Below are 12,117 nucleotides of genomic sequence, written 5' to 3'. Positions count from 1 at the left end.
TTAACCTAATTATAGATTTTTTTCAATGCTTTGTTTTTCTGGTTTTCAGGCTATGGCTTTGTGGACTTTGATAGTCCGGCAGCGGCGCAAAAAGCTGTCACTGCTCTGAAGTCCAGTGGGGTCCAGGCTCAGATGGCCAAAGTAAGTTACACAAGGCTCTATACTTTTACCACTTTCATGTTCCATCCATTTGTCAAAGCCGCTTAACCCTTTAACATTCTTTCAACTACTGTAACTCTTCACCCATTTACACAAATGACAAAATTCAAACAATTCTCAAGCAGAGAAACGCAGCCTTGCACAAATATGTCAAATTTAATAGGAGTAAAGTGCTTATGCAATCAAAGTGAATCAATATTTTTTTCATGGAGAAAAGTGGCTTTGCGTCGTTCAGCAAAGCTGATTTTCTTCGTGTCAAAATCAGTTGATGAAGGTGGGACCGCGGACAATCTGTCCCCATACCCCATCCCTGGAGGAGGGGTACCAGGCCCTCGGCGACAGCGGCCATGTTCCTTGGGTGCTGGCTTCCTGGGCCCGGCAGTCCTCTCTCCACACAGGGATCCCCGAGTTCTCTGGCAAGACCAAGAGCCGGGGATCACATCACATCTGAGCCTGGGGGTGTTGGTGTCCCTGTGGTGTGGGTTCTGGTCCTAGCCCCTGAACGCTGGGCCTCGCCAAATTTCCAACTGTGGGCGGGCCTGGTCAGGCCATGTTTACAACACCTCTTGTAGACCCCCTCTTCCCCTGGATGTCCTCCTCCTGAGAGGGGATGGCTGGCCCCTGCTTTGCTTTCTCCTGGACCAACCGTGGGGGAGGGGGGGTGCCCAGAACTCCTGGGTGGTGGTGAGGTGCTCGTCTGGGGCTGTGGGCACTCTTTTGCGGCAGGGCCCTGCGTTGGGCCCTCCTGGCGCGGCAGGGGGTTGCTCTCCTGGTTGGCCTGGAGCTTGCACTCTCAACGTCTCAGGGTCCCTCCAGAGGAGCTGGAGGAAGTGGCTGGGGCGAGAGAAGTCTAGGCATCTTTGCTTAGACTGCTGCCCCCACAACCCGGTCCCAGATAAGCGGAAGAAGATGGATGGATGGCTGGATGGATAATTCCACAATGCTGCAGGGCTATGACTGCAGTTACTCAACATCCCATTACAGTGGGGAAAAGGGACCTATTTGGTCTATGACAGAGAGTTTTATAGAAATCTGGGCAGACAAGAGTATACAAAAACCTCAGGCGTAAACAAAAGATGTTTAGCTCTGTAAGAAAGACTCCATATAAGGTGTGTCTTTGAGTTGTACTGAAGCCTTTCTTCTTTGTTTCTTGTTGGATGATGAGAAGAAGAGTTTATGCTGCCACTTACTTTACTGATGCGTCAAATAGTATTTGTGCTCAAAGTGAGTCCTTTCAGTTAGGAAAACAGCAGTGCAGTTCAGTCCATTCTTTCACTCCTTTTCTGCAGCTTTGACCACTTGACTTTTTTCCACAAGCACACATTCTACCTCTAAACTATTTGAAGTCAAACTGCCACATGCAACTGTCACTCTGTTGGCAAAAGAACAAAATAAACTGTTATTTTTAGGGGGGGTGGGGGTGGTATCCTGTCATAAGTCAGACTCAGACTGGATTTTTTAAGAGCAACAGTGTTCTTGTTTTCACCAGCTCATCTGCTCTGTCAGTTCTGTGGGTGTCTCACACTCATCTTGTGTCCTTTGGCTTCATCAGCTTCTCGTTGTTTTTTCCCTTTCTCCCCTGTGCCCCGTCTATGTTGCTAACCTGCTCCTGCTGCTCTGAGCTCTTTGTAAAAGTGTCTGCAGTCAAAGCAACTCTTGTCGGCCCATTAAGCTGATCCCAATGGCTCTCAGACTCCCCTTTGAGCGAACCCAGGGGAGGGTGCCGCTACCATCATTGTCTATGGCACCGACACAAAGGACGGGTATTGTCCACCGTCTGGGCCCGGGCCTGGGGCTGACACCACCACTTAATGCACTCCACCTCAGTCTGCCTGCCCTGTCCTCCTCTCATGCACATAAACACACACTGCAACACAACACCAGGGTCTTCCTCAGCTGAGTTCTGGAAAACTGTAACAGATCCATGCAGCCAGCTGACCCAAACCCGACCAGTGCAACTAAACCCACTGTCTCAGTTTCTGTGAGGCAGCCACACAATCCTGTGTACCTCAACACTCGACGGGTGCAACTGGACACCTAAACTTGACTCACCCAGACAACATGTGCTTAGTCAGAGGTGTTAATAAGCACTATATAAACCTAAATATGCAGAGCTGCTCAGAACCACCGGGTCACTTCCAGTGAACACCGGCCTTTGTTGTAAATCAGCCAATATTGTGCATTTTTCCCAGCATGCATTTTTGCTGTGATTGCACAAAGTGTTACAGTCTCTGCTGTCAGATGGTGCTCAGTTCCTGAATGGGTCACACGGCCTGCAGGCTGCAAGCCCAGAGGAGCTGCGTGTGTTCAAGCAGGGAAACAATTGTAGTTAAAAATAGATTCTTTATTACCTCTCCACACTTCTCACTTCAAACTCAACTCTTCTAGCGTCAGCTCACATTCACTCCTCCACACACAAGCCGGCAAATACGTCAACGCAGAGACACACCTAACAGATGTGACGTGCAGGAGAAAAATGCACTGACACCTCAGCAAATCCACCCGTGTTTTTATTGGGAAAATTCTCTTTAAGTTGATATGCAAAGGGGAAATCCAAACAGAGTGAAATTAATTTAAATGTTTTCAGTTTCGGTATATCTGTATACCTTTTGCATAAATAAATAAAACATGCTTCCTGGACTACAGTCACGTATAATACATCCTCTTGTCTTCAAAGTTTTTTTTTTTTTTTACTGATAATACAGATGATGGATCTTCTTTCACACACTTTACTGTCCGGAAAACACTGGAAATGTTCATTGTTTTTTGAACAGCTCTGCTGGAACTGCCCTGCTTCTTTATTACCGTGTTTTTAGCGCTTCATGTTCTTCAGTCTCTTTAAAATATAGAAGTATCAAACTATTTCTCCTTTTTTTTAATACTTGAGTTTTTCCGATCAATCTAAAAGCAGTAAACTGTGACAACATTGTGCCTAATGAAAGTACAACATATTTTTGGACTAGCATCATTCTTCTTTTCCTTTTTGCTCCGTCTGTTAATCTCTTTATTTAACTTTCAAATTGCTCCTTACGTTTTCTACATCTCCCCCTGTTAGATTCTTCATTTTCCACTAAATATCTGTCTTTTGGGCTCCCTCGTTCTCCCAGCCTCCCTCTGCTTGATCCTCTTCCTTCACTCGTTTATTCCTTCCCTTCTTTTTGGTCCAGCCTCTCTTCTCCTGGTTGCCAGGCTCCAGTTGCTCTGTGAACTCTTAAACTTCATGCCTGGCTTCCTGTGTGCTTTTGCGCAGTCACACAAGGTTTCACTTTCAAGCTGTTGCCTCGAAACATGCCTTTGAATTATCCTTATCTTTTAATGTGTGTGCAGTTTTCATGATGGTTTAATTAGATAAGAATTTACCCCAAAAACCTCTGTCCTTCCAGCAAAGGATCCTGTTTAAAAAAATAAAATGAAGGAGAAATGAATTGCGAACTGTGACAGAGTTTTCAAAATTGTGGAAAAAACAGGAAAATCTAAATTTTTAATGGAAGTGAAGCACTTTAAACTTTTATTTATGGTTCTGAAGCAACATGAAAGGAGTGAAAAAATCCTAAAAAAAACCATTTTGTTTGTATTTGCTTTGCAGCAACAGGAGCAGGACCCCACCAACTTGTACATCTCCAACCTGCCAGTGTCTATGGACGAGCAAGAGCTGGAGAGCATGCTTAAGCCGTTCGGACAGGTCATATCCACACGCATCCTCAGAGATGCCAACGGAACCAGCCGCGGCGTTGGATTTGCCAGGTTTGACAAACTGTTTTTAAGATATATCATCCTGATTTGTCTTCTTTTGTTGTTGCAAACTCTGAAGCTTTTTCCTTTTCTTTCAGAATGGAGTCGACAGAGAAATGCGAGGCCATAATTCAACATTTCAATGGGAAATTCATCAAAACCCCACCAGGAGTGCCTGGTGCGTGGAGTGTTAGTTTAGGATCACTGAAACCTAATATTGTTGTTGTTGATGCCAGAATGGAGCTGTTTTGTTCCCTGCTGTGATCAGCGAATTCACTTTCTTGTTTGATCTGTTGCTTTCTCAGCGCCCACAGAGCCCTTATTATGTAAGTTTGCAGATGGGGGTCAGAAGAAAAGGCAGAGCCAAGGGAAGTATCTCCAGAATGGAAGGCCTTGGGTTCGTGACGGAGACACGGTAAAGTCTTAAAGGGTTTAAATAACCCTTTAGAAAAGTTAGATGAAAAAAAGTCGACCTAAAGTTTTGCTCTTTTAGCTGGACGTGCTGCTCTGATATTTACATGACCTCACTGGTTCTGAATCCTGTGTCTTATTTTCCCAGGGAGGAATGACGCTTGCATATGACCCTGCTGCTTTACAGAATGGGTGAGTGAGTGGTATGCACAGACTCACTGAAAACAGTCCCAGCCCTGCCTGAAAACAAACAGAACCTGGACCGTGATCGGAGGCTGCCCTCTGCTGGCCGGCTCAGAAATGCGGCCGCGGATATTCTGACTGTGCTGTGTTTCCTCTGCAGCTTCTACCCGTCGCCTTACAGTCTGGCACCAAACCGAATGATCGCTCAGACTTCTCTCTCACCCTACATGCATTCTCCTGTGTCATCCTACCAGGTTGGACACTTTGCATTTTTCAGATCGAAATCTATTTTCAGTTTTAGCCGTACTAGATCTGCACATATGGGAGCAAAAGAAACCCCTGCTGCTTTTGTATCCTGGGAGATTCTAGCAACTTTTCTCTGGATCAAATCAAAAGGATCAAAAGTAGAATTTTAATGATGTTTTTTGGGGTCTGCAGGTACACAGCCCGTCCTGGATGCACCATCAGTCGTTCCTCATGCAGCCAGCTGTGAGTATATGTTAAAGTATCCTTATTAGTCTCATAATTGGAAAATTGCTGGTACAGCTGCAGAAATGTACAACTAAAAGTGTTAGAAGAATGAAGAGTTGAACAGAGAGGAAGAAAAAAATGGATTCATATTCTTAATGTAGGAAACTGTACTTGTAAGCTGCTTTTGTTGATGAACTCCACATCTACATAAGTTGTTGTGTTTTTGATTAAACTTTTCTTTCCATTCTTTTTAATAGCAGATATGAAGTGCACTTCCTCAAATGTGTGCTGACTTTAGTCATTTGTGATTAAACTCAAAAAGAAGAATTTAAGGGATTATTGCTGAATCTGTATTTACAGAACTTCATGTTTGTCTTCATTGGTCGCCCAGTCTCATGTGATTTTCTGCAATTTGCAATTTCAAATGAACATGAACATTACATTTTACAAATCAAAGCAAAGTCCCAAAAATCAAAACACAAAAAAAATATTTAAAAAACAAAAGTTATTTCCAGAAATAAAATAAAAATAAAAAAATTAAACAATAAGAACCTGGAAGAAGTAGGCTTAATGGGACATCACTGATTGGATGATGATGTTTAAGTTTAGAAGAAAAGGGAAAGCAGAAGGATGCTTGGTCTGAACTGTGGTAAAGAGCTACTTTTTTTCCCCGAAACATTTCCTTTTTATTTTGTTACTTTTTTTTATGGACTTACGTTTAGGCTTTCTGTAATTTTGTTTTATTTTCTAAAAAGAAAAGTTTTTTTATTTTTTATTACTTGTTTTGCTTTTTTAACTGTCGTGTTATTAAGTTTTTGCATTGATCGACTTATTGATTTGATTTGCACTTCAGGTCCAGCATAAATTTGTCCTCATACTTGAACTTCATTCAATATTTGACTCAATTCTGTCTGAGTGATGAAGAGTCTGGGCGTGTCTTCCTCAGGGTACAGTTCTGACACCAACGATGGATCATGGCATGTCCATCCAGCCCACCTCCATGATGGGACCTCTCACACAGCAGTTAAGCCACCTGTCCCTGGGCAGCACAGGCACAGTGAGCATCCCCCCGTCCTCCGCCATTACCACCAACCCTCGCAAACCTTTTCATGGCTTCCTTCTCTGTTGATGTCATCTATTCTGTCCCTGTAGTATATTCCGGCCAACACTACTATGCAGGGGACCTACATTCCCCAGTACACCCCAGTGCCTCCCTCCAGTGTCCAAGTGGAGGTATGACGCCTTCCTCTAACCTGCCTGCATGCGGGATGACTAATCATAAACATGCAGAATCTTTTAAATGACTTTACTTCGTTATATTTGGTGTTTTTCTGCTTTGCTAATAGAAAGCAAAAACTAAAAAGCTTTATTTCTATTTCAGCAACATGTACAGTATTATTCAAAACATTTGAGACAGGATTGGTTTTCAAATCTTTTCATCCCTGCTACGTTAAACACCAAAAGGAAATGCTTTTGAGCGTTCAGAGGTCAAACGACAAATGCTTCATCTCACTGCAATTACAGGATTGGGATACTGTCAGAACTCTGCCCCCGTAACTGCCATTAAAATCAAAAAGAAGAAACCTTGGGTTGGAAAAAAATTCACCTGGAAGAAACATTATAAATTAGTTAAATGTTGTTAGTTTTATTGTATTTAAAGTTGGTCTAAGAGGAAAAAAGATGCATGTACCAGGCTCAAAATTTGCGTCATGGCAGAAATAGTCACCAAATTTATGAGGTTTGAAGTCATCCAGATTTGTCTTTTTTTAAAAGGAAAATAGTTAAATATAAAATATTGTTTTTTTATTGTTAAAGCAGAAAAAGAGCTCCAAAAAAAGAAAACCACTTTTATGAACGTTATAATCCTGAAGTGTGTTCAGCAGCACAGCTAACTAACTTGTTGCTGTCTGATCTCAGGAAAATGGTGCCCAACAGCAGCAGGTTGCCATGGAGACTCCCACAGAACACACAAACTACTCATACCAACACACCAAGTGAAGCTAAGGTAAGTTGACAAAAATCTAAACCAGCAATGTCTGTTCATGTGATTGATAAAACACTCATGACGCAGCTGAAAGGCTGTCTCAGCTAAATGTGAGGTTTGTTTATGTTCTCGTGGCTCTTTTCATCTCCAACATCGTTTTTCTCCTGAAGCAGAAAATGGCCATAAAAAGGACTTTTGTCTAATGATTGAATGACATAACTTTATTAGCATTCATTCAAGAGTTTAATCCTGGGGTTAAAGAGCTGGGAATGCTTCTAGGAATGACTTTGTTGGATCGCTTTTGGAACAGGACCATTCATTTATTGAAACCCAAAACAGACATTTTACACTCACCGGCTACCTTGCAAGTGCCTCCTCTTTCCTTCAGAACTTCCTTAAGCCTTGGTGGTAAAGATTCAACAAAGTACTGGAAACATTCCTCAGAGAGTGGTAACCCTGGAGCAGGTTGTGGGTGAAAATCCCAGTAGATCAGCAAATACTACAAATACCAGCCCGTCTGGCACCAACAAGCATGCAACGTTCAAAGTCACTTAAATCCCCTTTTTGCCTCATTCTGATGCTCAGTTTGAACTGCAGCAGATCACCTACATGCCGACATGCATTGAGTTGCTGCCGTGTGATTGGCTGAGTACGAGCAGTTGAACAGGTGTGCCTGATAAAGTGGCCAATGAGTGTGAAAGTACGTTTTACTGAAGAGGTTTAGGACCACCAGTAAAATGATTTTTTTTAATTATTTGTTTAACTTTAACCTTAAAATATTACTTTTTTTTCTGTAGAATTTTGGCTTTAATCTAAAAAAATTTTTTTTTTCTATTTTTCAAAACTAATATATTCTTTGAACAGTTACTTTTTTCATCACCTATCCTTTATGTCAAAAGCTTTCTCTGACTTTTGGTGATTCAAAAAGTATTTATTTTAACTTTAAAAAGTGAAATAAAGGTTAATTTTTTTTGCTGAATTCTACCAACCTCAAAGTAATGAAACATTTTGTATTAAAACTATCTCTGCAATTCCAACCATAATTTTCTATTTCTATAATTCTTTTTGAATTTTCTGAGAGTAATAAAGTTTCTTCTCATCACCTGGTAAACATAACGCTGTCACCTCTTATGTAACGTTTTCTACATTAACTTGTGACAAACAGAAACGGCGTCCAGCAGCATGAAGCCCAGGACTCTTCATAAATCCAACCAGAAGGATTCAGCTGGAAGACATCTGTGCTCCAAATCATCACCAAACACCCAAACTTGAAGATGGGTAACAAAAGGAACACATGTATGCTTGTGAGTGTGTTTGTTTGTGTGTGTGTGTGTGTGTTTGTTTGTTTTTCTTTTTTTTTTCCGTTTAAGAAAAAGGACATCACTTAAACATCATCGGACTATTCTGCTCTGATCCTCAAGAACTGATCAACCAAAGGTGGAAATCTTCTTCGCTCTATTTTGATAACTGAAAAAAAGAACGGAACAAAAAAGATGTAAAAAGATAAAAAGAGATGTAAACAAAATGGGGGAAGGATAAGGAAAAGACACAGAGCATTATTTTTGTGTGCGTAATATAACAAATTCTTACTTTTAACAAAGCATTCTGGATGTTTCAGAGTGATTCAAGAGTTGAAACACAATGTGTCTTTTTATTTTTTTGTAAAATATGCAAACTTTTTCTTTTTTTTTATGTTTCTGGTGTCTGTTGTTTGACATTCTACTTGCAGCAGCAACATTTTGTACAGATTTCAAACCTTTACGTTGGCTGGTCTGATGGGCGGGGCTTTCTGACTGTGGGTGGTAAACCGTTTAAAGCTACTTCTTCCTGGATCTGCTGCAGAGACTTCAGACCACAAGAACTTTGTTTATAGTTTAGTGGAGGGAACTTTGCTTCTCCTTAAATTCATTCTTTCAGAAGAAAACAAAAGACAATCAATTATTTATATTTATATTAGAATTAGAGTTCTATTTTGTGGAGTTTTGAACCATTGAAGCAAACGTTTATAGAACAGAAGTTATTTAAATGAAATCCCCAGTCAGAAATGAGCAGCTTTTTGATAAACGTGTGGCTTTCAGTCTTGTGTTTACCATCCAAAAAAGAGAAAACAAAAGTTGGGGGGAAAAAATGGCCTCCAAAAATGAAATGCTCGTTTTTTTGTCTTTATTTTTAGAATGTAAACCGGCCTTACGTCCCTGTCTGTGAGAAGTGGTTTTAAGCGGTTTTGTTGTGGCAAACCATCAAGTATCACTGAATTTGTCCCATGTGGAAGGGATGGAGCGAGCATTACTGTGTGCAAAGAAGAATGCAGTTACTGAATTCAATCTAAGTTTAGTGGAAAGCTTTGAGGGAAATGAAACGGAAGACTTTAAAAGTCCCTGAGAAAAATGCCGTGATAGGAAAGGGAGCTTTGAGTCTTGTTTTCGATGCTGCTGTCACCTGAGTTGGAGTCTCCGTCTGTGACTTTTTCGTGTGTCGAGTTTAATGTCCTGTTTTTCTCTTTTTATTCTGTCACTTGAAAGAAATCTTTGAGCTTATTTTTGATGAATTAATCGTAGAATTTAGCTGTAGAGTTTAGTTTTTTTCAGATTTGTTTTCTGTTGGAATGGAATGGTGGTTGAGACTTTAGCCTGTTTTTCTTTCGCCTCCCGTTTTCCGTTCCGAGCCTCGTGTCGTCCGTCTCTACCGACACTCGTCCGCACGTTTGTGGAGAACCTTTCCGAGTCGGAGGATTCAAAGAACCGCTGCCTTGTTCTCGGAACACAAACAGTCAGCAAATCGAGGGAAGATCATGTCATCCAATTTATCCAGAGATGCTGAAATAGAATCACACAGAAACTGTAGATATGTAGATATCAGACTTTTTTAAACAGAGCACTGCTCACTAGACCATAGAAGTGCCATTAAAGAAGATTCTGCCTTTAGAGACGTCTGAAGGGATTCGGGATCAATCCTGAATCCCGTGGAAAAAGGATTTTTAGCGCAGCCTTAACTTCTCTTCTCCGGATGAACTGCCTGATTTCTCACAGGGTGACTTTGCTCGAATACACTCAGCCTGTTTGTTTAAATGTCATCACGCCGTTTCGTTGTGAAGGTCAGGATCGTTGCCGAGCTCTTAGGAAGTCTCTTTCTTGCTGTGGGGCCTCTGAATCCAGCGTGAAGCGGAGCGGTTTCTGGCTTTTTTCACTTTTTGCTGTGTTTTCGAGTTTTTTATGCAACCAAAGACATCGGAGCCACACATTTCAGATGAGTAAAACCCCTTTTCAAGGTGCAGATTATAATAAGGCAGTAATAGTGTAAAGATGCACATATTCCAGTCTGTCGTGGCAGTTTTGATGATTTTCCAGTCGTTTTAGAGGCTTTAAATGGGCTTCTTTAGTAGATTGAAATAAAACCTTCTGGAAGCTAGTTTTTTTTTGTTGAAGTCCCCAGCAGTGTACATTGGAGTGCAGCTTGCAGACCTTTAGGAACAGTAAGTGCAGCTTTTGTCAGGGTGTTGTGTCAAACCTGAGAGTTGTCAGACATGAGACGAAACTTTGTAAATAGAACACTTTTTCCCCCTTTTTCATCACACTTTCTGTTTGTTGTGTGTTTTATGTTTTATTTTTTATTGTATGATTTATGACCTGTCCAGAAAACACAGTGGCTGTCAACTTTTTAGATTCAGTGCACCATGAAGGAAATGTCCAGAGGAGTGAAATTCCATGTAATAGCCATTACTTGTAATACAAAAAAGAGTTTGAAACTATGAAACAACAATGTGTTACAGTACAGTGTTTATTTATTTATTCTTTAGACGGCAGAGATACTGTTACAGGGAACCGCAATGCTTCCACACAAACTTTGACAGGGTTTTAGTTACATTTAAGTTGAAAAATACTCAACTAGAGCGTTCTCTGTAAATACTGTCGTGCACAATGTTTGAAATTTCAAAGAAAGATTCTTGCACTTACTAATATCACACTTTATAAATTTAAAAAATTGCTCCTTTTGCGTCCATCTTTAGCAATTTGATGCCTTGTTTCATAGTTTCAAATGATTTTGCTGCTAAAACAGGATTTCCAAACAGGGTGTTGGATGTTTTTCAACCAGGATTTTCAAAATGTTTGCTTATTTTGTGTTCAAATGCTGCCATCTTTCTCACTTAAAAGGATCATTTCCTGTTTATCTTCATTCAGATGTGCTGACCTCTAACACCTGAAGCTAAAACCTGCAACCCATCACTTCAAATGTGGTCGAGCACATTTGAACACCAAAGTTTGTATTTTGTCCACTCTAAGCTACCATAGAAACAGGTGTGCAGTCTTTTTTTTAAAGGCTGCACGCCTGCAAGGCTGCATTTGAACATTTTGAAAATCTGTTGAACTCAACTGACTCCCTGCTTGTGAACATTTATCTTATTTATACAAGAACTCAATTTTGTACAGTTTTGTTAAAGGAAAAAGGTTTTAATATTTGTTTATTATTTTTTTTCTTTTTGTAAATGCCACTTGGCAACTTTTGTCTTCCTGTGCCAGAGTTGCTAAAATGTCTTTAACTTGTGTTTTTTATTGATTGCGATAATCTTTCTTGGATTTTCTCTTTGAATTTGAACATGTTTCTTTTTTTTAAATAAAAGTCTTGTTCTATTACAAGTGTACTGTGTTTTAAATTTTTGCATTTATTTTGATTCTTTCGTCTTTTTATTCAAATATTAATGTACATTTTAAAATTAAAATGTTGTTTTTCAAACATTTATCTCTCTCCTATATTTTCTAAACCAGAGATCTCCAGCTTAATGTTTTTCTAGGTTTAAATAAAAGTTAATTTTGTTTTGTTTTGTCCCCTAATTTTCAGTCAGTGCTGCTCTGTGGGTACAGATTTAAGATGCTTTCAAGACCCACTCGGATGTGTCTTGTGTCTGGTGTTTTTAACATGTTCTAGTGGCTCTTTTCTGATAATGGAGGAAAAATATTGGGAACATTGCTTTTCAGAGTATTTTTTAATGCAAACCGTTGTTAATCAGGAGCAGAGTTAAAAATGCCTTTTAATAAAGTTTGTAATTGTTACGCAGAAAATACGCTGGGTGGGCCATAAGCTCCCTGCTTCGCTTAAACAGAGATCTCTCAGCAATGGAGAAGGGAAGAGGGGATGGGGTTGCTCCATGCCATTGGTCCTGCCTTCAACTCAGAGGCAAA

At 40.4% G+C, this 12,117-nt stretch overlaps 1 protein-coding gene across 2 annotated transcripts in view; it reads left to right on the top strand.

Moving 5' to 3' along the window:
- Window positions 1-11,574, top strand: part of LOC101164552 (RNA-binding motif, single-stranded-interacting protein 2) — a 52,224-nt gene extending 40,650 nt beyond the window's left edge. For both annotated transcript variants that reach the window (XM_023955209.1, XM_023955208.1), the window contains exons 4-14: window positions 50-141; window positions 3,746-3,903; window positions 3,990-4,069; window positions 4,197-4,306; window positions 4,451-4,494; window positions 4,646-4,739; window positions 4,924-4,974; window positions 5,903-6,013; window positions 6,109-6,189; window positions 6,874-6,961; window positions 8,106-11,574. In XM_023955209.1, coding sequence (XP_023810977.1) covers window positions 50-141; window positions 3,746-3,903; window positions 3,990-4,069; window positions 4,197-4,306; window positions 4,451-4,494; window positions 4,646-4,739; window positions 4,924-4,974; window positions 5,903-6,013; window positions 6,109-6,189; window positions 6,874-6,954 — 902 coding nt within the window. In that variant the 3' untranslated portion in view covers window positions 6,955-6,961; window positions 8,106-11,574. The remainder of the gene's footprint in view (window positions 1-49; window positions 142-3,745; window positions 3,904-3,989; window positions 4,070-4,196; window positions 4,307-4,450; window positions 4,495-4,645; window positions 4,740-4,923; window positions 4,975-5,902; window positions 6,014-6,108; window positions 6,190-6,873; window positions 6,962-8,105) is intronic.
- The last annotated feature ends 543 nt before the right edge of the window (window positions 11,575-12,117 follow it).

This window comes from Oryzias latipes, chromosome 5, assembly GCF_002234675.1.
Source record: "Oryzias latipes chromosome 5, ASM223467v1".
NCBI lineage: Eukaryota > Metazoa > Chordata > Actinopteri > Beloniformes > Adrianichthyidae > Oryzias > Oryzias latipes.
The sequence above is the reverse complement of the archived record's forward strand: the minus strand, read 5'-3'. Positions and strand labels throughout refer to the sequence as shown.